General features: G+C 42.7%; 1 protein-coding gene across 8 annotated transcripts in view; it reads left to right on the plus strand.

Moving 5' to 3' along the window:
- Positions 1 to 26,427, plus strand: part of sipa1l2 (signal induced proliferation associated 1 like 2) — a 79,806-nt gene that overhangs the window by 35,715 nt on the left and 17,664 nt on the right. For all 8 annotated transcript variants that reach the window (XM_071481110.1, XM_071481106.1, XM_071481109.1 and 5 more), the window contains exons 4-13: positions 238 to 426; positions 4,826 to 5,000; positions 5,246 to 5,349; positions 6,439 to 6,596; positions 7,258 to 7,834; positions 14,168 to 14,442; positions 20,319 to 20,573; positions 23,538 to 23,684; positions 25,143 to 25,246; positions 25,428 to 25,516. In XM_071481110.1, coding sequence (XP_071337211.1) covers positions 238 to 426; positions 4,826 to 5,000; positions 5,246 to 5,349; positions 6,439 to 6,596; positions 7,258 to 7,834; positions 14,168 to 14,442; positions 20,319 to 20,573; positions 23,538 to 23,684; positions 25,143 to 25,246; positions 25,428 to 25,516 — 2,073 coding nt within the window. The remainder of the gene's footprint in view (positions 1 to 237; positions 427 to 4,825; positions 5,001 to 5,245; positions 5,350 to 6,438; positions 6,597 to 7,257; positions 7,835 to 14,167; positions 14,443 to 20,318; positions 20,574 to 23,537; positions 23,685 to 25,142; positions 25,247 to 25,427; positions 25,517 to 26,427) is intronic.

The following is a 26,427-nucleotide window of genomic DNA, read 5'->3' on the forward strand; positions in this document are numbered from 1 at the left end:
AGCCGTAATGAAGCCATTGCCCTAAATAATAAGCCGTAATATAAAAGGATATCATGACTGATTCACGCAGCAGCCACCATGTCAGCATGGTTCTCATGATGAAATGAATCCAATCTGGTCCTCAGATGCATATGAGAGCATACCCAGAATTAACACATTGTCCGGGGGTACAGTAGGACATACAGTACAGAAGGACAGTTGACTCAATGAACTGGATGATGTCATCTTTCCTGTCAGCTGACCACACTCCGCGGAGCCATCCTGGAGGATGCCATTCCATCCACGGCGAGACATGGGACGGCCCGTGGCCTGCCGCTGAAGGAGGTTCTCGAGTACGTCATCCCTGAACTCAATATCCAGTGTCTGAGGCTGGCCCTCAACTCCCCCAAGGTCCCGGAGCAGCTCCTGAAGCTGGATGAGCAAGGGGTGAGTACCTCGAGATGTCCTCATGTCCTTGTTACCTTCTAGCAGAGCCAGTTTCCAGTCCTTAGGCTAAGCTAAGCTAAGATGACCTGCCACTGACTGTAGCTTCCTGTATAAGAGGCAGATATGACAGTGATATCAGTCTTCACTTCTAACACTTGGCAAATAAGCCAAGCGTTAATTGTTACCTTTTCTCTCTCCTCCACACATCTTTTCCAAGTGTTATATTTTACATCCATCACTGCCACATATCAGTATTATGAATAATGCTTTGACTGTGTGAGTATTACGGTATAGATTTTATATTTAAGGTGTATCTGTCTGTGTTTCTGACATTTGCAACAGCTATAGAAGGAACCTGGGGAGGGATTAACTTCAGATAGCAGGAACCTTTGTTCTGTATGTGTGCTGCTTATTATAGATGAACACAGGCTCCCAGGTGGAGGGATAAGACAGCCAATATCACACTTAAATAGAATCAATATGAAGCCCACACTCTCTGTAACCAGCATCGACTACTTTGACACACTTCTTTTCTGCTAATAGGACACTCAGGCACAAGCTAACTCACTTCTGACAACTTATTTCATCTGAGAGCAGGTGATTTAGTATTCTGCCTGGATGGTGGAGGATGTCATCTTGTATTATCTTTATTTGAATAAAATGGCTATTAGTGATATGGGCTCTCTATATTCACAGGTGTCAGAGATGGATTCATTGTGTGGTCTTGAGGCCTTTATTTTCTCATCTAATGAAACTGCAAGATGGAAAGGAGTGTGGGGGATTAGCTGGTGCCGTACTGCTTGTCTTACTATCAGAGAATTGGCTGCTTATTACTGTAATTACTTTCATCAGCATGAGCCCCTCCTTCCAACTGACAGGGGAAAGGCTCTTATAATAGAAAGTGTCAGCCACGTCCCTCTTGTACGTGAAGACTTTGTTACGCACATAAACAAGAGCAGCGTAATGTCCTCTCTGAAGCAAGTTAAATATACTTAAGATGATGATAGACAAGACGCTGTGTATCCAGTTATCGCAAAGTAACTCTCTAAGTAAGTGCTCTAGGAAGTTCTTCCTGCCAGATCTTAAGGAGCTGATACTGGAGTTTGTTCATCTGCCATACGACTCCCCGTGCCATTGCTATGAGAGACTGTCTGCAGGTACAGACTGAAACTGACACAGGAGGGAAAAAAGCCATAAAGTAATGTAAGAAACTACTTTCAGAGGAGGAGAGCCCAGGCTAAGTGGGGCTCAAAGCTCTTCCAACTGGCACTTCTCCACACAGACCTCAAACCAAACAACCAGTGGAGGCCAGTTTTATATTTGGACATCAGTATTTTTATACACCCCTGTTTTAATCATTAATGCTATGCTTAACCGTGCAAATGTTTAAGATGTCAAGCACCCCGTAATCTACTTTTTGACCGTGCTGGACTTCCACCGCCCTTGTAATGTGTTTATCTGAGGAAGCTCATGTCGGACAGGAAGACCCACAGCTGAGTGGTCCACCAGGACTGTTTTGTTTGTTTGAGTGCATCATTTTCCTCAACCACAAGTACAAAGCTTTATCTAGCCCTCTGTTGTTGCATTTCTGTGTGTGTGTGTGTGTGTGTGAATGAGACAGAGAGAGAGGGCGTCTTTTGCTGTGAACAGAAACCGTGTCTGGTGAGTGAGTACCCTGGAGCAAGACAGGCGTCACAATATCCTCATGATCAGTTTGGCAGAAAGAATATCCATGAACGCAGTGATGTAGACTCGGCTGTAATGGTCCTGGATGTAAGAGGAGAACAGAGCATATGTGAATGCATTTTAGATCACATTGTAGATCATAGCGAACTGACGGTGAGCAGATGGGCTGGAAAAGGCATTAAGCAGTTAATCAGATATAGACAAGTGATTTTTAGGTGATAGAAATCACAAACAATACATTTTTCTGAGAAAGCTGTTGATATAAAATGTGTATCTGTTGTTTCCATCTAAAGACTAAAATCTGGAAAATGACAGAATTCTTGTTTTATAGAAACACAGTTTAGCAGCTGCATTAGTTTTATAATTAAAAATGTCGTCTTCAGCTTTGATTTATAATTCTTGATAATAAAAGAAGGGATGTGAACAAGATAAAGGCTAGTCTGATGGTGTCTGATGGCCTCTACAAATGTGACTAAAAGTAATGTCTGATGAAAGAAAAAAAAGACATCATGAATAAGATCACAGAAAGGTTTCTAATCTTTTCTTCTCAATAATGCTTAACACATTACTGTCTAATAGCATGAACAAAGAATGAATGCATGACATTTCCCACTCCCCAACGCTGCTTTTCAAGCTTTACAGTGGTCTACAGGTAAAGCCTTTGCAGGACCATAAATTGCTCCTTAAGTGAGATTTGTTTCACAAGTTCAAGAGAGTAATCTACCACCTACCGAGGCTGTTATTGCAGTGCAAAAATCACCTCTTCCTTATGTAAATCAGTCCCCGTCATGATATTGAAACTAGAGGATTAGCTTGGTAACATAGGAAGATTTTTTTCCCCTTCACTTATTTCCCACTTCCCATTCCCCTTTTTATGTGTGGAATTTTTAACACTTCTGCCCCAAAAACAGCAATGGGTTTTTGTGTCATGGTGCATGATGATCGTAGCCAGGTTTTAAGAGCTGTAGTTTGGATTTCTGCTGCATTGGGACACTGCAAATGTAATGGTGATGTTGTGTGCTGTGTTAGGACACAGCTGTATCCCTCAGGTGTGTTTCACAACTCTCCAGAGGGAACGTTGTCCTCATTTCTCTCTCCACTCATTAAGTATCTTTACATCTTTGCATTTTTTTGGTCCAAGAAGAGAGGGGCAGCAGTTTTCAGCACCCTGAAGGGCTGGACAGATAGAGACAGATGGGGAAACATTGGGGGAAAAGATAAATAAAGAGACAAAATTACTGCTTTCTGCCGACTTACGCTCATATTTTTGGCAAGTTCTATATTTTAGTTAATCACAGATCCGTTAAATGGGATACAGCTTTTTTTATGGCTGCTCTACCTCAGCAGAAACTGATGCTACCAAAAAAAGACATCAAAGGCGGTTACACCAGCTTCACCTCAGGAGCATTACTCATCTGTATATGTGTTATGTGCCCCAGTGTGCATGCACTTTTCAGGCGGCGACAAATTCACACCAAAGGGCAATGTGATTGTCCTTGCCAACGGCCAGTCTGTTAAGAGGGAGCAGGAGGTTAAGTGAGCCCATATAATGCAGGATAAAAAATATAGAAGACCACATCATTGCACATCATGCCATTTCCACTGGGCCTGATGGTATAATAGCTTTCCGTCACCGCAGGAGCTTTAGTGGAGAGCAGGCTGCCTGATAGAGGAAGTCACCATGACAACGGTGTCAGGAGCACATCGGGAAGTGATAACCTGTAAAAGAGGAAAAAGACAATTCCAATTTGTTCCAGTATATAGATCATTCATTGACTTCACATTCAGAGAAACCCTCTTCCTCCTGCCGTATTGACACATTGACACCGGGCCAAGATCAAGGTGCTGTCCTCAGCTGTGAATACTGGGCAACAGGTGCCAAAGCAGGAAGTTATTTTTTTCATCTATTTTTTTTTTTTCTTACTCCTTTGACTCTTTTCTTGGCCGGCATCTGGGAGCTGTAAGCCATAAATGCCATAAATAAAAGATTCATGTTGGTGGAGAGGGCTCTCGCTCTCACCGCGCAAGAGGAGTCACTCTAGATGTTTTATTTCTTCCTGTCTCTTTGTGAGACAAGTTCATATCAGACCTGCCATTTGTGGATAATATTAATGCTTGCAGTGAGATTTGCCTGGCTTATGCGTGTCTATGAATATTCCTCTCTGTGAATAAGACATTTACATTTATTGAGGCCCTCTCTGTTGACTGAATCAAGAGCATTATTTGAGTTGGGGAGATCAGTGTTGTTGCCGTTCAGTGCCATTAACAATAAGTCACTGCTACAGAGGACTTTGCCAAACAAAAGTCTTGCTTAAGGTGGTCTTTTTTTTATTTTTTTTTTTAGAAAGGTTTAAAATGCTGTCGCTGGCACTTTATAAAGTTTTCTGCTATAAACCAAAGCTATCCTGCTTTATGTCTGTAATTCGCTCCCTTGTTGCTCTACAGCTGCTCTTAAGTAGCAGCTATTAGCTCGGCCTGATTTATGCTCTGCTCTGAGCTCCTCAGAGTTCACAGCCTGGCTTCACAAAAGGGAATTTCAGCCCTCTCCTACAAGGGTTATGAACTCCTTCACATTAGCTGTGAGATGATGGAAAGTGGGCACTCGCATGCTTTGAGTGCATAATGTACAGTATGTAAGAGTGTGGCGTGATATATATCAGCAACAGGAAATGATACTTACTCACTGAGTGTCTGTGTATGTTCCTCATTTCAGCTTAGCTTCCAGCACAAGGTGGGAGTGCTCTACTGCAAGGCGGGCCAGAGCACAGAAGAAGAGATGTACAACAACGAGAGCGCTGGACCGGCACTTGAAGAGTTCTTGGATCTGCTCGGCCAAAGGGTGCGCCTCAAAGGCTTCACCAAGTACAGAGCTCAGCTGGATAACAAGAGTACGATAAAACACACATCACACACACCAAACTAAACATCCACAAAGTGCAGGCCCACACACTTCTACTCCTGCTGATTGTGCATACTCTTCTCTCTGCCGTATCGCTTTTTTAAGGGCTGTAATGTTTTTTCAAGCCTATATATCTTAATCTTGACTTCTGTTTGATTACATCATCAGCTTATCTAATACATTGACCTTTTGTAATTAGGCCTGAGACCTTGACCGCCCTGTTCTGTGTTACAGCCGACTCCACAGGCACACACTCTCTCTACACCACCTATAAGGACTACGAGCTGATGTTCCACGTGTCCACCATGCTCCCCTACACACCCAACAACAGACAGCAGGTCGGTAAACTCCACACTTCCTGCTCTAGCCCTTCCGGCAGACCACCATGTTTGCTTTTCTGTTGGGTCAGCCAGTGTCTAATGGTGGTAATAAGTCCCTGAGCAGCTTCTTTTTAGGATATCTTCAATCCTGGCTCCTGCCAATCTTCCCCAGAGACTCATTTTGCCACGGTAATGACCTATCAGTTGAAAGCACGAGCATTGCTATGGTAACGGTACCCCATAGTAGGATTTTAATCAATGCATCCCCAGGGGCTGGACCTGGCGTGGTATTAGATGGGCCTCTGTGTCTGTCAACACTAACAAGTGGAATTAAGTGGCTGGAGTGGGGGACTGGCGAGCGAAAGCCTGATAAAGCCGTGATTACCGTGAGGTTGATCTGCGTCTCTGCACTGCTTGTATGGAATTACTTTTTGAGTCCATAATAAAACCTGTGGCTAGGACCCTGCAGCAATATGAGCAGTGAATATATTGAAGGAGATGGGAAGTGGGTGTGAGGAGTCAGGAAATATCCACAGTGAAACACTGCCACGTGTCTGATTGGCAGGATTTAAGGGTTTTCCTTCTCTTTTCTTTTCTCCTCCTTCAATTGCATTTCATGAGGTGGGATAGTTTATTTTTTTTAATTCCCAGCTGGTAATCCTCCAGCAGGCCAAAGGAGAGCTCGCTCCCACTCAGCCCTTCATCCTACCCAATTCCCCTCTGTACCCTTTAATCCTGCTTGTTTCAGGATCTCGCTGACCCTCGCTGACAACTTTATACCAGCCAGGGAGTGAGGTTAACTGTGTGCACAATACAACAATACAAGCAGGTACAAAAGGTTTGGTTTCCTGCTTGTGGTGCGAGTACAGACGCCACAGACATTACATTAATACAGTAGTGTTATGGAGAGACTGCTTTCAAACCAGGGGGGGAATGAGTGGTGTCCTTCTGCAGATTGTGCTCAAAAACGACCGTCTTCAGAGCTACACAAGCCTTTAAAGAGTAAATGTTTTTAAAACCTTGCACTCTTGAACCATGTAACTATATGCACCCTTTATGAAAAATCGTTCTTCTTATATCTGACTCTATTTCTCCTTCTTTTTATAGTTATTAAGGAAGAGGCACATTGGCAACGATATCGTCACCATAGTATTTCAGGAGCCCGGGGCCCTTCCTTTCACTCCAAAAAACATCCGCTCCCATTTCCAACATGTGTTTGTCATCGTCAAAGTCCACAACCCCTGCACTGATAACGTCTGCTACAGGTAAATAGAACAAGCATGCACCACGCCTGCAAGGCTCTCTCAAAGCTATTTCACTCGTTGATAGAAAACCAGAAGGAGAGAGGCGAGCATCTGAATTTGGTGGCTTTGAGTCAAATTGCGAGATTTTGGCAGGCTTCATCATGGGATAAGAAGTTCATTAATATCCTCAAGAAAATTTAGGGGAATGTGTTTATCTTTTTGCTGTGCATAAATGTCTTCATGCAAAATGGCTCTACATGAACTTTAAGAGTGGTTAATTTGAAAGAATAATAATAATAGCCTACTGAGTGCTTTCTGTGGTTTCTGTCATGACTTAATAGTAATGTGCGGGAGACACGAGGCGCTTTTGATCTGTTCAGTGATGATACAGTTATTATCTTCAGAGACACCTTGAAATTATGACTTGTGACTCTGTCCTCAAGTGTTTCTGAAGTCAAGACAACTCTTGTTAATAACATAGCATTTGCTTAACAGAGCAAGATTAGTTTGAACTTCTCTCAGGCTTTCCACCTGAAATAATTTCCCTGAAAGCCATATAATTTCAACACTTCAAATGGCTGCTCATTATACATACAGTTCAATACTCCTTCACTTCTTTTAATGTCTCTTTACTGTCATCAATACATTTGATTTATTGATTCTCATCCTTTTTTGTTCCCAGCGTGGCCGTGTCCAGATCTAAAGACGTGCCTCCGTTCGGGCCCCCTATTCCCAAATCTGTAACTTTCCCAAAGTCAGCGGTTTTCAGGGACTTCCTGCTGGCCAAGGTCATCAATGGAGAAAATGCCGCACACAAGTCAGAGAAGTTCCGAGCCATGGCGACTCGTACGCGGCAGGAGTACCTGAAGGACCTGGCCGAGAACTTTGTTAGCACTGCTACTATTGACTCTGCTGTCAAATTTAGCTTCATCACCCTTGGAGCCAAGAAGAAGGAGAAGGTGAAACCCAGGAAAGATGCACATCTGTTCAGCGTGGGAGCCATCACCTGGAGTGTCCGTGCCCGGGACTTTGGCCAGTCGATGGACGTGGACTGCTTGCTCGGCATATCTAATGAGTTTATCGTCCTCATTGAGGAGGAATCGAAAAATGTGGTCTTCAACTGCTCGTGTCGCGATGTCATTGGATGGACCTCAGGGATTATGAGCATTAAGATCTTCTATGAGCGTGGGGAGTGTATCATGCTGTCTGCCCATGACAACTGTGGAGAAGACATCAGGGAGATGGTGCAAAGACTAGAGGTAAGACTCTTAAAGACTCGGTTATAATAATCTTGCTCGTCTTTGTCTTGATGTCTGCTGGATTAGAGACTATCTGATCCTTTGTAGCATATTTAATTCCCATGTCTTTCAGAGAACAAAAGACAGATAATTAATTTTAAAACATTGCTTCCTTCTCGCAGAGCGAGTAATTCACTATCTGTTTGCACTGTGTGTGGTTAATGGAGGATTTCGTCTTAGTTTGACATCCAGTTTATTTTTGATAAAATGAGCATATTACAGTAATAAATAATAAAATTGTCAAACCTGTGGTGTGTCAAAAACAGTTTTAATGAATTGGCCAGGGTGCGTCAAGGGTTGGTACAGCCACATGGCAGCTGATGTGTACCAGGAAAGCAAAACAGAGAGATGGCCTCACAATTTAAAAACCACTGTCAACTGAGACTGTACCTCCCTATGCATGCTGCGTTCATCTTTGCCTGTTGCTCTGTTTGGTCACTCTTTTGGAAATGACAAGAGAACATATGCTTTAGTCCTCTCTTTTCTCCACATTGCTGGGGCAACACTGCTGGTTTGATGGTTTTATCTCTAAGGCCCCATTCAGACCTGGCATTTACAATCCAATCACTAGTGGACAGCTCTAAGTACAGGTGTGAACACACCCAGGATGCATTGAGGACGTATTTGAGGTCCGATCCCTCAGACCACATCCAGAGGTGGTCTGGGCCACATGTGGCCACGTTTTTTCAGCAGTGTGAACACAGTTGCATCCTGGCCACATTGAAGGACCGCCTACTCTACTGACATCCTCTGCCGAAGTCTGATTAGTCCCACCACATTTTCATAATGAACCGAGCATGTCTGTCAGTCATACTAGCTAAATTCAAGAACACATAAGTGTTTATTTGCATATGGAGCAGGGAGATACGATCCGATCACATGTGGAGGATGTACACAGGACGTACTTAGAGCTGTCCACTTGTGATCACATTACCTGAGATGCATGTTAATGGCAGGTCTGAACAGGGTCTACCATGGCCAACAGCCTGTCCAACATTTTGTTCTGGTCTGATTAAACAGTATTTCTGAAACCTCTTCACAGTAATCTTAGTAGCAATATCTAAGAATGAAAAAGATACAGCATGTGTTTGTTTTAAAAATGAGTTCACCAGTATATCCCACCTACAAAGTGGCATGTAAGGACCTCCCATGAAACACCTGAAATAATAGTCTGTCATCAGAGCTGCAGAGTAAATCTATTATGATTGTGTTTCACACACAAGCTGCGTGGCATATGAGGGAAAATGGCTGCCTTCGCTCTAAATGGTGCAGTGAGGCATTTTACTTTAGGATAGCTGCGGTCTCTCTGTGGTGAAACAATACATTCTGCAAATATTCCTCTTGCCATCGTAGCTTTACTACTTACCACAAACCTTGTTATTTTATTTTCATCACTATGTCAGTAGAACTGTTGCTTGCTTAACCTATACACATCATGTCAGGTCTCATGTGCTTCAAGTCCTCCACGTAATTCTATTCTCATTCCTTGTTGTTCTTTCACTGCCACTTTCCACAACATTGTAAGAGTATGGCTTTCAGAAATAACCCAATATGCATTTGCCTTCCTGACTTCTTCCTCCTGCCTTGGGTTTTAAAGGGACAGGAGTGTCATTTGTATGTGAAACTGTGAAGTGAAATCAATAGCGTCCAGAGAGGATTATATAGACCCCCTGTTGTTAGCTTCCTTTAGCTCAGAAAAGGTGAATCAGCAGAGACGTACAGCTGACTGTTTAGGTCACACGGTTACAGATGTTGTCTTGCTCTTCAACAGGATAAACCGTTATGAAACATCACAACATAGTCAACGAATAACCAAAGCCAGGGCCATTCCCTGTGGCAGACATTTCATTTAATGGAATGAAAGATTAATGATAATGGGATTTTGGCCCATTCCTGTATTGTCTGAATGCAGGTACAGGAGGAGGCAGCTTAAACAGGGCACCAACCCAGTTTTAGGGGGAGGAGAGGAAACGCAGACACATTTTTTTTTGGGTCTGACAGACTAAGAATAGAGGACACTTGGCCTCAGACTACTTCACTCCTTCTCAGAGCCACCCACTTAGTCCAAGTCCTCTCATCCCCATGCTGTATGTCTGCCTTGGCCATCTGTATCACTGTCACATTGTATTATTTTAGGGTTCAGGTGGTTCTAGGTATCTTGATAAAAAATGGGTCAAAACAACTTGCTGACATCAGTTGCCTTGTTTCCACTCCTTTGTGCTGCTGCAGAGGCTTGTTTTTCTCTTATTCTGGTTTCCATCATTTGTTTACTGAACTTCTAATCAGGCAACTCTTTGTTTCCTTGAAATAATATTGAGGTTGAATCCCCAAATCCAAACCTGAGCTGTGCATGACCTTATTTCTGTCTGCCTGCCTGCACACTCTCATCCACTTATCCCTCATAGTCCCTCTTTGGCAGCCTCATCAACAGTCCCGAAATTTCCAACAAACCCTAGCCAGCAAATCATTGGTGCAGCCAATGGCATGGGAGTAACACTCCATTTCCTGCTAAAAACCTGAACAAGAATCTAATTCTTCTGAGGATTACGATAGGGGGAGATAATTAAAGGTTTTTTATTATCACATTTTGCAATGAACTATTTTCAGAAGAGCTTATAAAAATCAGAATGAGCAAAATAAATGTGCAGATGAGCGCTAAGGTTCTGCGTAGCCCAACCACCTCAAAAACCACCACGATCCCGAAGACGTATTTACCATAATTAATCTTGAAAAGACACGGATGTCATTCAGTGTCTACTCCACTCATCATAAGAAAGGACATAGCAGGATATATTAGCATTTGTGATTAGCCAAAGGACATCACTTCCTCATTCTCTATGCTAATCTCCCCTCAAACTTACTGTCCACTGACCCACGGGATTTGTGAGGAATGTTTCACAGGAGAAGCTCAGACTAAGTTAAAGTAGTAAGTTGGTGTCTATTTCTGTTGCTCGCACAGACAGTGGAGTAAGCAGCAGTTGGCACATTTGGGTATGAGCTGACCATGCATACTTTGTCCCAAAGGTGTCTGTGTTTTCCTACATGTCCCAGAGGTTGGCTCGAGTCATGTTTCATTGGTGGGATTTACAGGCTGCCGGACCTGTGATGTAATGCGAACCACAGCGAACAGATTGCCCACTGTTACACACAGAGGAGCCTAGTGTGAGAGCACAGCTAAAAGCTTTGTGATAACGTCCTGCTCCCCAAGGTGTTGCTGAGTTGGGTGGCCGCGTGTTCGGCTTTTATTAGGGAAGTCATCTTGGCTCGGGTGACATACATGCTGGGGTTTTTTTGTTTTGTTTTTTTTTGTGTCCTGAAAAAAGTGGAGAAAGTCTCCTCCATTTTGTGTGTGTGTGTTTGTGTGTTTGTGTGCATTTCTACATGTACTATACATATCAGCAGGGCTACAAACAAAAACAAATGGCAATATGTGCTACAGATTTGAGTGATATAAGAGACCAATTAGCAAAATAATGCTTTGGAACATTTGTCTACACACAGTTTGTTTGTGAAGAGTTTTTAAGTTACATCTTAATAAAACTTTTTGACATCAATAACTGAGAACAACTCAGTCTAGCAGAGTCAGTTAATCAGTTGATGGATTAGGTGAACATCGGGAAATTAATTGGCAATCGTTTTCAATTAATCGTTTCAGTCACTTTTCTGAGCAAAAACAGTCAAAAAGATCCAACTTCTCAAATGTAATGATTTAAAACACATTTTTCACTATTGTGTGACATTTTCTGGACAGAACAATTAGTCAATTAATCAAGAAAATTATCTGCAGATTAATCTATAATGGAAATGATAATTAATTGCACTTTGCTGGGGTGCAGCAAATGAATTTTCATTATGGATTAAGCAGTGTTGATGAATCAGTTTAAATCATTAAAATGTTATAAAGTAGCAAGAAAAACAACACGCGAGGTGACATCTCCAAATATATTCAATATACAATGACATGTAAAAGAAATTTATTTTTGCTTAATGAATGACTTGAATGATTAAATGATCATAAAGATTGTTGTTGATTCATTTTTTGTCAGTTGATGAACTGAGTAATTGATGCTATTTTGCGGTTTTATGGTGATTGCTGCTGCAGCTGACTTGCTCTGCTCTTCCCCTGCGAAGCCAGACTGAGCTGCATCACGTTAGAAGCCACTGTCCTAGATTTAGATGTTGACGGGGTTTTGTCAGGTCTGTGAAGCGTACTAGTACAGACAGTCTCACCAGTGTCAAAGCTACTTCTGACTCAGACCTCTCACTGAGGATCAGTGCCAACAACACTGCTTGACAACTGATTTGAACCTGACACTGGTTGTTTTTTAAGGACAGTGGTGTAGTTTTATGTCACCAGAGACCATGACTTGTCTCTAGTGGAAACACTGGCCAGCAGCATTCACCATCCCTATCAAATAACTTTACAAGCCACACATCTCTCCCAGGAAATAACGAGTGACCTGTTAGATTTGGCCATTATGGATTTTGGCCGTTTGGAGGAGGACCTGGGCACATTAATTTTGCGGTTGGACTGAATAAAGGGCCCTGATGAAGGCATTTAGAAAACCATTATTTAGGCCTAATGAATTTCTGACAAAGGGCAGTTTGATTCATGGTCCCTAATACCCAGCCCGATGTCTTCCTCATACACAGGCCATTTACCTCCAGACTTAGCCCCCAGAGAGCATTTGGACTTCACATTTCCAATTTACTTTGTCCTTCATGTTTTATGTAGAATGATTGCTTAGTTTGAGGGTTATTGAACTGAAGTTCTCCTTTCATCTCCTCGTGGAAACAGGTTTTTTTGGGGGGGGGTCAGTATTCTTTGCAAAAGGAGGTTGAGACTGTTTAACTAGTTACAGGATATGTGGTTTCCTACGTTAATAAACTTTTAGGGCTCTGTCTTATTAGGAGTTAGTGCGTGACGGTCCATCATGGTTGTGTCGGGTCCCTTCTCTCACAGTGGGGTAGGATTTCTACCAGTGTGAGAATCTGGTGGAGTGTTGACAGGCCGTAGTCTGAGTTAATGTGTCCCTGAAGCCAGCTGCCACTCTGAGGCAAATGGAGGCAGTCACCCACAACTGAACCAAGACTAATCTGATGGGTGATTAAAGCTCATTGGATGCAGTGTGAGGTTCTTTTCCAGTGGCTGTCACGAGAAAACTGTGCCCGCGCTGCAGTCTAAACTATGTAGAAGCTCAGTCCCGTTATGTCATCAAGGTGAACACAGATGAGCTAGAATTGGACGTTTGTATCTCTGCTCACTTTCATGGTTGTGTTTCACTGAAATGTCGCTGCTGAAGCAAGAGGGACTCCTGAACTTCAGCTGAACCTGAATTACATTAAAGCAGAGGATTAGACCGGGCCACCAGTGAGCAAAGTGAGCAACTTAATTTGCATGCAAGTACACGGTTGGACAAAAACCTACTTTAAGTTTCATCCAAGCACGCAACTGGATAAGCAGAGACTGTCGTCATGGGTGAAGTCTCAAGTCTCTGGCCTCAGTCTACAGAACTGAGACCAAAAGGCTGAAGGAGATGATTTTTTCACACGGGATAAGAACAAAGTGCGTTCATGAGCTGCCAGTTGATGCAGATTATGTGTTTCTGTACGTTGCGCTCCAAAGTCTTTCCTACTCATTAACTCTGACTAATAGACCCAGTTCTATGGACAAGTCCGTGTATCAGGGGCCAATTAGATTCTAATTCCCCACACAGCACCCACAGAGCTACTGTAGTTAGTGTCCTTAGAGACAGGTGTGTATTTGTGTGTGCAGAGCATGTGTGTTTTTAGCTGTCTCTTGGGCTGAATCAGTTTGCTCTGTGATGTACCCTCTTATTAACTTCCCCTTTGAAAGGTTCTTTGAATTAGTCAAACAAACATACTCGTGCACTTCAGCCTAAGGAGAGGATTTCTACTCTGCTTCAGATGCTTTAATAGTATTTTTCTTATGTGTGCATGTGTGTTGCTTGTGTAGTACAACCCACACACATCTATTAGAAAAGACACCAACTATTCACTGTTGAAGGCTACTGTTTTAATATACTGTATTAGCTCAGAAAGCTCTTATTAAGGGATATTAAGATCACTCAGCTTCCGGTCCTTGTCTGTCCATCTCATGCTTGCGTTCTGTTTTCTCAGTGTGATTGCGTACAGTCTACTGCCCATTTCACGGGTTGAGCTTTGTTTACCACCTAAGTCCTTCTGTGTTTATGTCTGGATCAGTGCAATCAAGAGAAAATGTATGTACTTTTATTGTAGATAATGAACAAATTGATTTTATTTTGGTTCCAGATCGCCACCAGAGGTTGCGAGACATCAGAGATGACCTTGCGTCGGAACGGCCTCGGCCAGCTTGGTTTCCATGTCAACTTTGAGGGCATCGTAGCCGACGTGGAGCCCTTTGGCTTCGCCTGGAAGGCAGGGCTGAGGCAGGGCAGCCGACTGGTCGAGATCTGCAAGGTGGCTGTCGCTACTCTCACCCACGAGCAAATGATTGACTTACTGCGCACGTCCGTCACTGTCAAAGTGGTCATAATCCAGCCTCATGAAGACGGCACCCCCCGAAGGTAACTGGCCTTTATTTGCTTATATTTACCTGAATGTCAACACTACAGACTAAAGATGCTTAGAAAACTTGCAGACTTCCTATTATCATCTAATCAGGGCTGTTGTGTTGTGTTGTGTTCGGAGACAGAGAAGCAGGTGCTCCTCAAAAATGCATGAAGTCATAACAGAAGGGTAGTTTATTTTTCTCATTTTTCCATGCAGCTGGGCTAAATTAGCTTGACATTTGCTCTCGTAGCCGAGATGATTAGCATAAAGAAATGCTTACATACTGTTTTTGTTGCTCCAGGTTTGATGTTGTTCTCTGCTGATTTCTCTGGAGAGGGGACTCTCTTTGTATTGATGTGGATTTGCTGTGAGAGAAAGCTCCAGCAGGGCTGTAGAGTCATGCAGACATGGACAGTCAGCGTTTCTCACTAATGATAATGAGAGGAGCATTTTGATTAATGGCTCAACTCTCGCTGCCATTGTCTGACAGCTCACAATTGCAGATTGCTTTTTTCTAACCTCACCCAATCTTCTATTCAGCAATTAGGATGGGAGTGTTTGGCTTTTTAGGGACACACACCCATGGGGGCGACTCCATCGTCCCTGTAATAAAAAGAGAGAGAGGCATATTTCAAACGTTCCTGTGTGATGGGAAGCGATGAAGGTCTGTGTAAAATGCTTGTTCTGAAGGCACATCTGCTTGTTTTGTCTGTGAGAGACAGACTGTCCTGTGAAATAATAATCCAACCACTCTTTCACACTCGCATTTTCGACATCTTTGTTTTGCTTGTGCTTCGGGCTGACACATTTGTGTAGCAGCAAAAGCTGTTTCCACTTTGTCACAGATAACCACAGCAGAATGACTTTACACTGTGCAGAGAGAATACCTTCACATAATCCCATTTACTGTTCGCGATGTTACTGATAATGCTAATGTTGTCAGCTAATCGCTAGATTAAAAACCAGTGGATGACAACAATTAATAAATTGCATTGTACATTTAGTCTGTTTATGTATTTGTTAACCCTGTGCATTTCTAAATAGGCAAACAAATGTGTATTTTGATAAACCGCTGACGGGTGAGGAATGTCAGATTGAATCTGTTTACAGATGATTAAAGCTAAAGTATACTTTTGGAAATCGATATTTGTGACAGCCTTGCTAAATATTCTGAATGAAGAGGATCTAAAACAGCTGTGTGTATATGCGTGTCAAAGACTGGATCGTACTCACATGTTTAACTGTGTTTCAACTTTACGCTCTGGTTTGGCAACAGGGGAGTAACATATTTACTCCCCCAGATGGTGGGCTAACATGCCCCGTCTGTGAATCCAGCACAGCAGCCACTCTGGCAGGAGCGGTGTCTAATCCTCTTACCATGATCTGTGATGATACATGATGATACAATCATAATCGCAGTTCAGGGAAGGAGAAAGTAGACAAAACAAACATCTTCCAAAACTGGTTCTGTGTCGACGAACACGTGTCCCGCTCCCTGGAGATGTGGTTACAGGATGGGACATTTGGTAAATGAATAAATGAATCTTTTGGCAGGGCCTGTGCCAGTGGAAGACATCTGGCTTGGTTTGAGTGACACCACTGAAACCAGAAACCAAACTGAAGATGTTTTGAAAATATACATACCACATACTACTGTGCCCAAACGTATGCATTTTATCATTACTATATCATGCTGTGTGTCCTTAAAGGGGGGTATAATGGATATGGACTGAGCTTGACCCATATATGGCGTTTTCTAACAGATGCATATGGCAGATTAGTAGGTATTACAGTAGAAGTCCATATTGGTCAGTGCTTCAGAGCTCTACTGGGAGATTTCTCCATCTTACTGAGACACTATTTCCCATCATGGTCCCCTGAGAATCAAAAGGCTGCATCTCGGGTCCTGTGAATTTTCTCCCAAGGCTCCCAACAAATCAAGAGGTGAGAGGTCAGGTGAAGAATCTCGAGGGCCCTCAACTCCTTTCGCTGCTGCGTCTTTGAGTAGCTAAAGTGTTGCAGTCAACAATAAGTGCTCCAGTTTCTCCACTATTATCTCAAAGGAAAGGAATTCAGCAGGGGCCCGAAGGCCCCAGTCAGTCCCCTGTGGCCAGAGAGATGGGGGTTAGTCTAACAACAATGGACAAGAGTCTCATGACCTCCAGACAATGTTCCCTGGCTCCACACTGCTACTATGACAAGCAAAAATGTTTTCATAAGAAAATGTAGGGGCTAGAAGGACTGCATTTATCGTTCTCTGTTTTTGAATAGTCGGAAAATTATTCAGTCTTATTAATTTTGTGATTCCTCCGGATTGAATGAGCACTGATTGGGTCATCCTGCTGCTAAGATTATGTTGAATGTAGAAAAAGGATAATTTAGACCACTGTGTAGAACTGTGTTGTGGCAAACCTTCCAAAGCTGTTTACGCCTTAAACGGTTTTACCATGCTTAGTCTGAAGCCAGAGGAGATATGGCTCTAATATTAGCCATACCTAGCACTGTATTTATTTACACTGGAGGCAGGATGTGGTTTTAGCCCAGTGCAATACCAGAGGCTTTTCCATCATCACTCTGAAAAGCTTTAAACAAGTTCAACATGTTAGCCTTGGATCAAACTAATGAGAAAAAGATGAAAAAGATTAGCTCTTTGAAACAGGAATGCAATGTACAGAACATGGCAGTGATTGTATGGTCATCAGAGATGGAAGAGTAAACAAAAGGATCAGTAGAATATGTACTAAAGTGGATGATTAGTACAAGACACACAAACATCAAGCAACTGTATTTCAGAGCATTCTTTTGTGCTTTTTATTATAACATATTGTACATTTTGGTTTTGATCACAAAGATTTACGTATGACATGGTGGGTAACCTGAATTTAAGTGAGCTCATCCTACACCAGACCCCTGGTGATAATGAGTATCTCCTGTGACATTCAGAAGGCCACTTGTGACCTTTCCTTTGAAGTGTCATCAGACTTGTCATCATGGATTCTCATCCGGACTGAAGTTAAGCCGGATTTCTCACTTCCAATGCCGACACCCTGTGAAAGAGAGCACCGCTGAACCAAAACTCAGAGAACAGGCATCGCAAATTGCTCGGCTTAATCCCCTCACAGTCTTCACAGGAGCTGTTCTTTTCCTTTTGGATCAGTTTGCAAAGAAATGTTATTTTCTCTCCTTTCTTATACACATTTGAACGCACCTTATTTAATGAACCTCTTGACAATGGTCTGCAAAGGGCTGGTGGAGGTCACAACCTCTGTGGCTCTTTGCCGTGACATGGACTCTGACTGTGGGAATGGATTAGCATGTCCCTCAGTCGCTGGCCATGTCATTAGAGTGACAGCTCTCTAACTGAGGTCTAAGGTCCTGTTGTCACACTGATCTATTGTAATTCGTAAAGAGCCAATGGCTGAAGGATCTGATTGTTCACCTCCGACAGGCCACTGACTGAGCTCAGCTCTGTTTTTTGTAAATGAGCAGTGATGTTATTTTAGTAATGTTACATCAAGTTGTGGCGACTGTGTTGTCAAATTATTCCTCCAATAATAAGCCAGACACAGCTGTATTTTTAGTCAACTGGGAGTTTAAGTTGTAGATGTTCTCTTTCCCTACAAGCTTATGTAGGACATTGTGATATAATTTATAGCCCCTCACATTAAGCCTGAAGAGTGCAGCAGCAGTTCTTGGTGGAATCAAGAGGAAGCAGACTGTATTATTTCTCACCACTCGCTGGCTTCCTCGTCTCCTTATGGCTGGCTGACTGTGTCTAACAGCCTCTCGTCCACCACCAGCCTCCAGCTCAGGTTTAACTGTTGACCAAACACGGGTTTCCTGCTGTTTCCCCATGATTTATATACAAACAGTCTGAGTCCCCCTATACATTACAAACAAGAAGCACATTCCACATACTTCAGGGCGAATGCGATGGGTATTTCCACTTCCAGCAGAGCTTGTGGGGGCGCTGGGGGAGAATATTAGGATCATATGAGAAATTTATTTTGTCACTTCTTGGTTGTTCTGGTGCAAAAAGCACAGCAAGAGCCAACGGCTGAGACCTTTCCTGTTGACAAGCTGTTAGCTAGGGTTAGCCTATTCAGGGAGTAACGATGTGTGGCAACCTGGCATGACCACACACCCACAGTTAATCAAGGTAATGAGTGGGTTAGCAGCCTTAGAAAAGCAATTGACCAACAGTTGAGGATTTAACACCCTTGTTAGCCTCTTTTTCTTCTGACATTAACAAAAAGTGATTGAAAGACCACGGGGGAAACAATAATAGTAATGTGTTGATTATTTTATCTGTCAAATCACTTGTCTCTGAGCTCCTCATACATATACAATACCTTCACCCAACTAAACGAATTCCTTACCCACTCATGAAAGTGGTTGTAATGCCACTCAGTACTCTCACGGTCCCATATATCAAACCAGCGATGCATGCTACCTACATACAGTCAATGAATTATGTAAACTGTAAGATGTGAAGGATGTAGAGCGTACCATTGACAGCCCTTCATCATGGACGAGGCCTGCTTGGCGTCGACACTGACCAGATGTGAGAGTCATGTGACAAGTGAAGGATGATCTTCTAGTTAGATCTTATAACACCCACAGCTACGGTGGGAAGCTGGCTGTAAACAGCCCAGCCACCCATGGCCCAGTTTGATGAAAGCGTCTCTCCGAGAGGGATTACTCGCCCCCTCCACCGCAGCCTTTGCAATCAGCCAGCGCACCCTCCTCAAGCCCCTTGTGTGTACATGTATGACCACAGCAAAGTATACACAGCTTTCCACCCCCCAGTGGATCCCGGAAAATCGACTTTGGAGGGGGAGGGCAGTGTAATCATTAGGGTCATGCTTGAGATGCTTTTGGAGAGCTAACAGAGTGCCCAGGCTGTTTAACCCTGACCCACCACCCTGTAAACCCCCCCTCCTTCCAAATATACACACCGAGCCTCTGCCTAGCCCCAAAGATTAATGTTGCATGAAATGGCATCACAGGCCTTGTCCATCCCAGAGTTCTTCAGTGTTGTTAGCGGTAATAGGATGGAGATGGACGAAGGAAAAGCCTCCTGTGTAGAGCTACTCAGGGGAGACACATGTCTGATTAAATGGCAAACTGAGATTTTCAGCTCTATTAAAATAGTGTTTTCTGCTGTTTTCTGAGTATCTCTGACGATGATGATGATGTGCCTGTAAGCCCTCAGTGTGCATGTTCAACTATTTGTGTGTTTGTGTTTATTGCTGTCCATACAGGCAGGTGTGTGCCTGCACATGGAAACTATATCTGGATGTCTGCCTCTGGCTAAATATTTTGGACAGCATTAGTGGGTTTTGGTGTAGTCATGGTGACAGAAAGGATCCCCCCCCCCCCCCCAATTTTTACTAAGGAGATGAGGGTCAGTGGTGTTGTACAGTATAAAGTACCAGCCTGGTTCTGGTAATGCAATAGGAAAATGTTGGTGAATTGTCAGTTTAATGGACTCAAACCATCCTAATGTAATGTAATGTAAAAGCATAAAGGAATTATATTACCAATAATCACTATTACAATGTAATGAGGAATTATTATTACTAATAATGAGCTATTAAATTCTTCCTAGTTTTATGATTCATTATGTCATAAATAATGAATTGTAATTTTAAATTAAGTGTAGATACATACACTGCTTAAGTAATAATTGTAGAATGATGTGATATTATTATCTGATGGATTACATTAGATCAAAATGCTTTGGTCCAAGCGTAATCTAATGTGTTTCTCATTGTAATTAGTGAAGTGACATTTTAGATGCTATTATCATAACCACACCCGCCATTACACCTCATTGCTTGACCTTTAACCTTGGTTTCCTCTCCCATCCTCCCTCCCTCTCTCTCAGGGGTTGCTCCGAGCTCTACCGCATACCCATGGTGGAGTACAAGGTCGACAGCGAGGGTACACCCTGCGAGTACAAGACACCCTTCAGAAGAAACACCACCTGGCATCGGGTGCCCGTAGCTGCTGGTGCACCTCTGTCCCGAGGCTCACCCACACAGGGCCCTGATCGCCTGCAGTGCCAGCAGATCCTCCAGCAGCACCAGGCAGCTATCCCACGAAGCACCTCTTTTGATAGGAAGCTGCCAGATGGGTGCAGGTAAACTTCTTTTCCTCTCTCTTGTTTGATTCTGCCCTGAGTTGTACATATGAATTAAAAGAAAATTAGTTTTGTTAACTCCCACTCCTGTCCAGACAGGTTAAACACAACACTTGAGAAAAGTGATGCCTCATTTAGAGCGAAGTGATGTCAGCTAGGTCGCATCAGAAAAGATGTTGCCAGACTCTAAAAGACAGTGAATTTACATGATGTGAGAATTATTCTTCACTGCTTCATATTGATTGACACACAATAATGGAATCCTGCAAAAGCAAAACAAAATCTCCATTTTCTACCTATATACAAATATATCACCTCTGGGCCAATGAGTGTAACCTATTCAGCAGGAAGCTTTTACCACATATAGTATGTACAATAAGACTTGCACGGTAGTAAGAATTACAGATATCATCTTTTGCAAGAATAAAAATATCATATTAAGATAAGATCATAGCAATATTATTTACAGTGGAGCAGAAGAGTAAGTGAATGCAAACATTAAACGAAATTTATGCTTTTAAGACATTTTTGGAAGTCAAGCTTTTTCAGACAGCCAGACAGAGCAAAGCTTGCGATCAAACATCATAACGCTCAAAAGATCCAATCCTTTTGAGATAAAATCTTTGAACTCTCAGCCTTTCTCATTTAGAAACAAGCCATAGTAACACTGAGGGGCTGTTATTTTGTTCACTTATTTGCATACATATAAATGGATCATTTTAGTCCAATGAATTCACGGCTCCGCTTTCATCTCCCTTTAGATAATAAGGCAACACTCAGACTTTGTTCCTGTCCTAGGCTGTGTCTCTTTTGGACATCTCCATTGAGCCATGTAAAGTAGTGATTTGTTCATTCTAATGAAACCCCTACAGTCATGATAACCTTTCCAGTGTGTCACACCGACCCCCCCTGGTGTTGCCTGTACTGACTGTACTGGGATAATGGCCGCCTTCTCTGCCTAATCAGAGTTCCTGGCAGTGGGAGCTCTCCATTCTCCTTCGCTCCTTTTCTTTCTCCCTTTCCCTCCTACTCCCCACTCCCTCCCGCTTCCTGCACCCTGCCGAGGAGGAGGGGATGGGGACACTGACACGGCTCAGCTCATCTCATCCAATTACTACAGAAACAAAGAGAGTGCTCTTCGCGGACCGCGATATGTAGCACCCCAGAGAGAGAGGGAGTCGAGGAGAGGGGAGAAGGAGTCATAGACTGAAGAGGCCAGCAGGGAGGGAGAGGCAGGAGGGGGATATTCTACAGTCACATATTCTAGATTAAAAAAATCAACATGAAGCTTCATTGACAAAAATGTTTTTTTAGCATCTAGCTAACAAATGCGCTTGCTTATTTATTTATTTATTTAATGTGGTGTGGACATGCAGAAGAGAAAGTAAATAACCAGTATGTGCAAGAGAAGCTCAGCTAATTTAAGATTTACAATAGAAATAATAATAATAATAATGTAACAGTGTTATATAACATCTAATGAACATTTTTAGAACATGACAGGTGGTTCATCTCTCAGGGCTGTGGGGGGGGCATCTGCCAAAAAAATAAAAAGATTGGCAACCACTGGTCTGCAGGACACATTTTAATCTTTATTGCTTAGATAAACCATCGTCCCATCCTCATATAGCAGAATCCAGATTTGGCACTATAAAATATGACACCTACTGCACAGCCAACTGAGACTGACCGCTAATCTCTGCTGCCTCAAATGTTTTTTCAGTGCCGAGAGAAAAATTACATTCAGTGCCCCCACACCCACCAGAACTTTACATTATGTCAAGTGAGGAAGAGAAGGAGAACAAAGAGCAGCTGCTGCTGTTTCACATTAATGTGCCTGGACCCGTCAGAGGAGACTAACACTTTCAGCCAAGGAGGAAATGTAGCGATCTGGCCAAAGTGTTCGATGATGTGTGCTGCGATTGAGTTACTGACAGTTTAGTGAGTTTCCCATGGAGGTCTAAAGAAAGGAAACCTGATGACACAGCGGAAAGGGCTGATGCAAAGACGTTGTTGGCTTCTGAATGCACGTTGATATTGTGATTTTGGAATTGTAATGTTCTACAGGATTATTTTGGTTTAGATCTTTCTGCACATTCCCAATCTTTGGATGTTGAGGAATCAAGTTAACAAAGACCCAGTCCTCATTAAACAGCAGAGTGAAGACTTAATGTGAAAGCCATTCTGCCTATGTTATTGCAGTCATATTTCCATCTGGTCATCTAACCTACTTTGGTGTATTTGGTGTTAAAACGAAGGCCTCTAGGCAGCAGACATAACTCGAATCCAGTGTTTATTTTTCACTCCAGACCATAGTCCGGAAGTTTTTTCTGGCCAGGCAAAAGTAAGCAAAGAAACCTCTCGTCTCAAGATATTAAGGCGGGTCAGGGCTTATTGGAGGACAGTGAAATACACTTTGGAAAGGCTGAACTGAGATAAAAGTCAGAGGAGGTAAATGACTAAACCTCTTAACACATCATGTGTGAGTGGATAGCTCAGGAGCAGAGTCAAGTTTGTGTTTTGTAGCAGAGATCTCAAGCATCCTCTTAGATCCAGAAGCTTCTTCTCCCATTACTCTACATACTCTAGGGGCTCCGCCATCTGGATTACTCACTCAGGCTTATTACCATAGCTAATCTCTTTTTCTGTTTGTCTTTGGAGAACAAGACACCTTCTCCCTCACTGACAGTTCTTACATTTTCTTAGAGGTGCTCACATGCAAGGGACCATTCTCTGGAGTGAAACCCAATAATAAAGTAATTCATGCTGGACAGTGAGGGAAATAAAGCTTTGTTGCTTCTAGAGAGCCAGAAATGTAATTTATGCATTATGTATACATTTTTTAGAATAATAATCTGTACACATATAGTAAGATAAAGATCAATTTCATGTACAGTCCAAGTTTTGACCATCTATGGCAGTGTCTGTAGCAATTGTATGTCTTTTGCACCTCTGTTTCTGCAGGACGATGCAGGATATCGAAAACCCCCAGGTCACCTCATGTAACAAGGGAGACCAGCACTACCGCAGCTCCCCCAGTAACCAGTCCTCCTCCAGTGATCCAGGACCTTGCGGCAGCAGCACCTGGTCCCAGCAGCCTGGATACGATGGGTACGGGACCACAGCAGTGTTACTTTTTATAAAATAGCCTCCAAGTAGTCAATCCAAAATTATGTGGTTTTGCAGTAATGAAAGCAGCTACAATCAGTCCCAGCACTATTTCTGAGAAAAAGGCAAAATGACAGCAATTTTTCCACATGAAATGACCAAATCATCACCGTACTTTTGGCTGGTTCTTACAAAATTTTGCAGGAATCGATCCAACCAAACAATACAATTATGCCTGTCATGGTCTAATACCACATCCAGACCTTAAAAGAGAGAAGATAATAGAGGATGATGAGTTTCATGTAGAATTTCTGCGTAATGTGTATTATTGCAGTTTCGATTCAATCATGCCAAAGTCTTGGTTTCAAACAAAAATGGGCACTTTGTAAATTAAACCATACAGTTTTATTGCCATTATAAATCCAAGCAAAGTGATGTGTTTTTCTTTGTTGTAAGTTTGAGCACATCTTCCTCCCTCTGTTCTGGAGATTTAAAAAGGATGAGCACTTGAGTATAATAGGTAGTGATTAGAAAGAATTCTGTCTTGTCCTCCAGTATTTCCTACAGCGGCTGAAGTGCCACTTTAGCAAACTACACTGTAATTTTGGAGAAAGGCACTGACAAGAATTTTTATTAAAAATAATCACAAAAATTGAAATTCTGGAGGGGGCAGGAGGAAAAGACTTGAGCAGACAGAGGCCATGTCGCCTCTGCCAACATGACTGTAGCCACCACATCTTCTTTTTGTCATCAAAATTTTACACTTCATGTGTATTGTCCCCTTTACAGCACTTCTCAGTATATAGATTTCTTTACAACACCCTGCTGTTTTTCCTACTTTCAGCCATATAATGGTTTGCAGGGCAGCATGGCTTCAGACTGCACAGGCGTAGCATCTGTCAGACTGAATCGTGTACATGAGCAGAATCCATCAGAGACCAGTGTCTGTCTGTGAATGGTTACAGACCATGACAAGAGGCTTAGCTGCACACTGCTGCCTTTCTGTCAAGGGCCTCAAATGTGCGCTGAACTCTCACTGTGCCCTGTCAGAGCTGCCATGATGCAGAACAACACACATGATGCCTCGCCCATTGATCTCCAGTTAGAGTCTTTGTTAAGAATCATGAGACACTGTGGCCTCTGTTCATGTGCTGTAACCTTTATTAGCTCTTTAAGGTTTAATTAAGACCCGCAGTGAGAAATTTGCTGCTCCTTCCCTTTTGTCAAGAGCAGGAGAGCACCTGGCATGCCAAGTCGAATGAAAGGAGGTCTCTTGTCAGCATTGTCTAGCAGTTTCTTTATTCTATTATAAGCTCAAGTGATTCGACCTTAAATGATCTTGAGCTAATTGCTTTACGTCTGTGGTAAATCTGTTGAAGCCCTTCTCTGACACGAATACAGAGCTGACTTTTTAGACAGAAAACAATTTACAGCCTATTCTCCTCCTCTTTCTTTCTGCAGGTGTCCCTCCCCTATCCTCCATGAGCGTGCAGGGGACATCCAGGGGGGAGACGGGGAGATACACAGGGAGAGAGAGCCCACTCTCGAGAGGACCAGGTCTGCAGGTGAGTCTGTTTTCTTTTTATTTAAGCATGTCATGATTTAGGTGCATATAATGTCTGGAAATAAGTGTTTTATATGGCGCGAGGCCCAGGGCCCAGGGCTTTCATCACTTGCACTTACTGCGATTTATGCTATTCATACCTGCTACTTCTCTACACTCACCTTCTTCTTCTTGGTGCACAGAGGCCAAATGGCACATCCCCTCCACCAAGATCCTGAACCCTCTGAAGCAAAGAGAGGGAGGGAAAGACTCACCGAACAAGCTGTCCAGGGTAAATGTCTGACCTACTTTCATTTCAGTTTGACAGAAGTTGCCCTCGTAACATTTAATGGAACTTTTTTGAAATTCATTGTCATCTTGCTTTGAAAGGGCAGAATGTTTGAAAGTTTACTGCAGCCTCTACAGTGTGTGTGTGCTGAGTTTGGAGTAGAGTGTTTTGCACAGTTTAACTCTGCACTGTCAGACCTGCTTTACGCTACATTGTCGTTTGAATCGGGGTGAGGTCAGATTGCCCTTGTTTATGGGCTTTGCAATAATCAGCAGCTCAATTGGGGTGTTCAACCTCATGTCGCCCCCTCTAGCTGCTCTTTGCACTTATCACTTCCCCTTCATCAGCTTGCTAACGGGCGTCTCATCTCATCACCATTTGCAGTTGTCTCACACTTTTCTAGGACACATTTTCCTAGAAGGTTGAATATATTAAGTTTTTCAGCGTCTCATTTTCCCCCTTCTCAATATTCCCCACTATCTCATTTATCTTTTTTTTTTTTTTTTTTTTTTTTTTTTTACACCATCTCTCTGTCCTTTCTCCTTTGATGCTGGAGGCTGACACATAGAGCTAACAACTTCTTTCAGTTCTTTCAGCCAGTATTGCTTTAACCCAGTGGATAAAAATTTAAACCATTCTTTATGTCCCTAATACACAAAGCTTGTTTTTCTAAATCAGAGCAGCTGTTTTTGATGTGATGTGATTTATATTGCTTCCATGATTTAGCACTGTTTAACATAGCATAATGAAGATAATATGACATGTCATGATCCTGAGGTCAGAGTTTATATTATCTAATTAAGCATTGCTTTTAAGCTTGTTTTCCAGAGGCTGTTGCTTGGGTCAATTGATTTGTAAGGCTGCTAATCTGCATCGTGGACACACTGAAGTTAAAGCTGGGGAAGACAGAAAAC

This window comes from Trachinotus anak, unplaced genomic scaffold (assembly GCF_046630095.1).
Source record: "Trachinotus anak isolate AG129_WGS33_773 ecotype Australia unplaced genomic scaffold, CSIRO_AGI_Tana_v1 ptg000007l, whole genome shotgun sequence".
In the NCBI taxonomy this organism is placed as follows: Eukaryota; Metazoa; Chordata; class Actinopteri; order Carangiformes; family Carangidae; genus Trachinotus; species Trachinotus anak.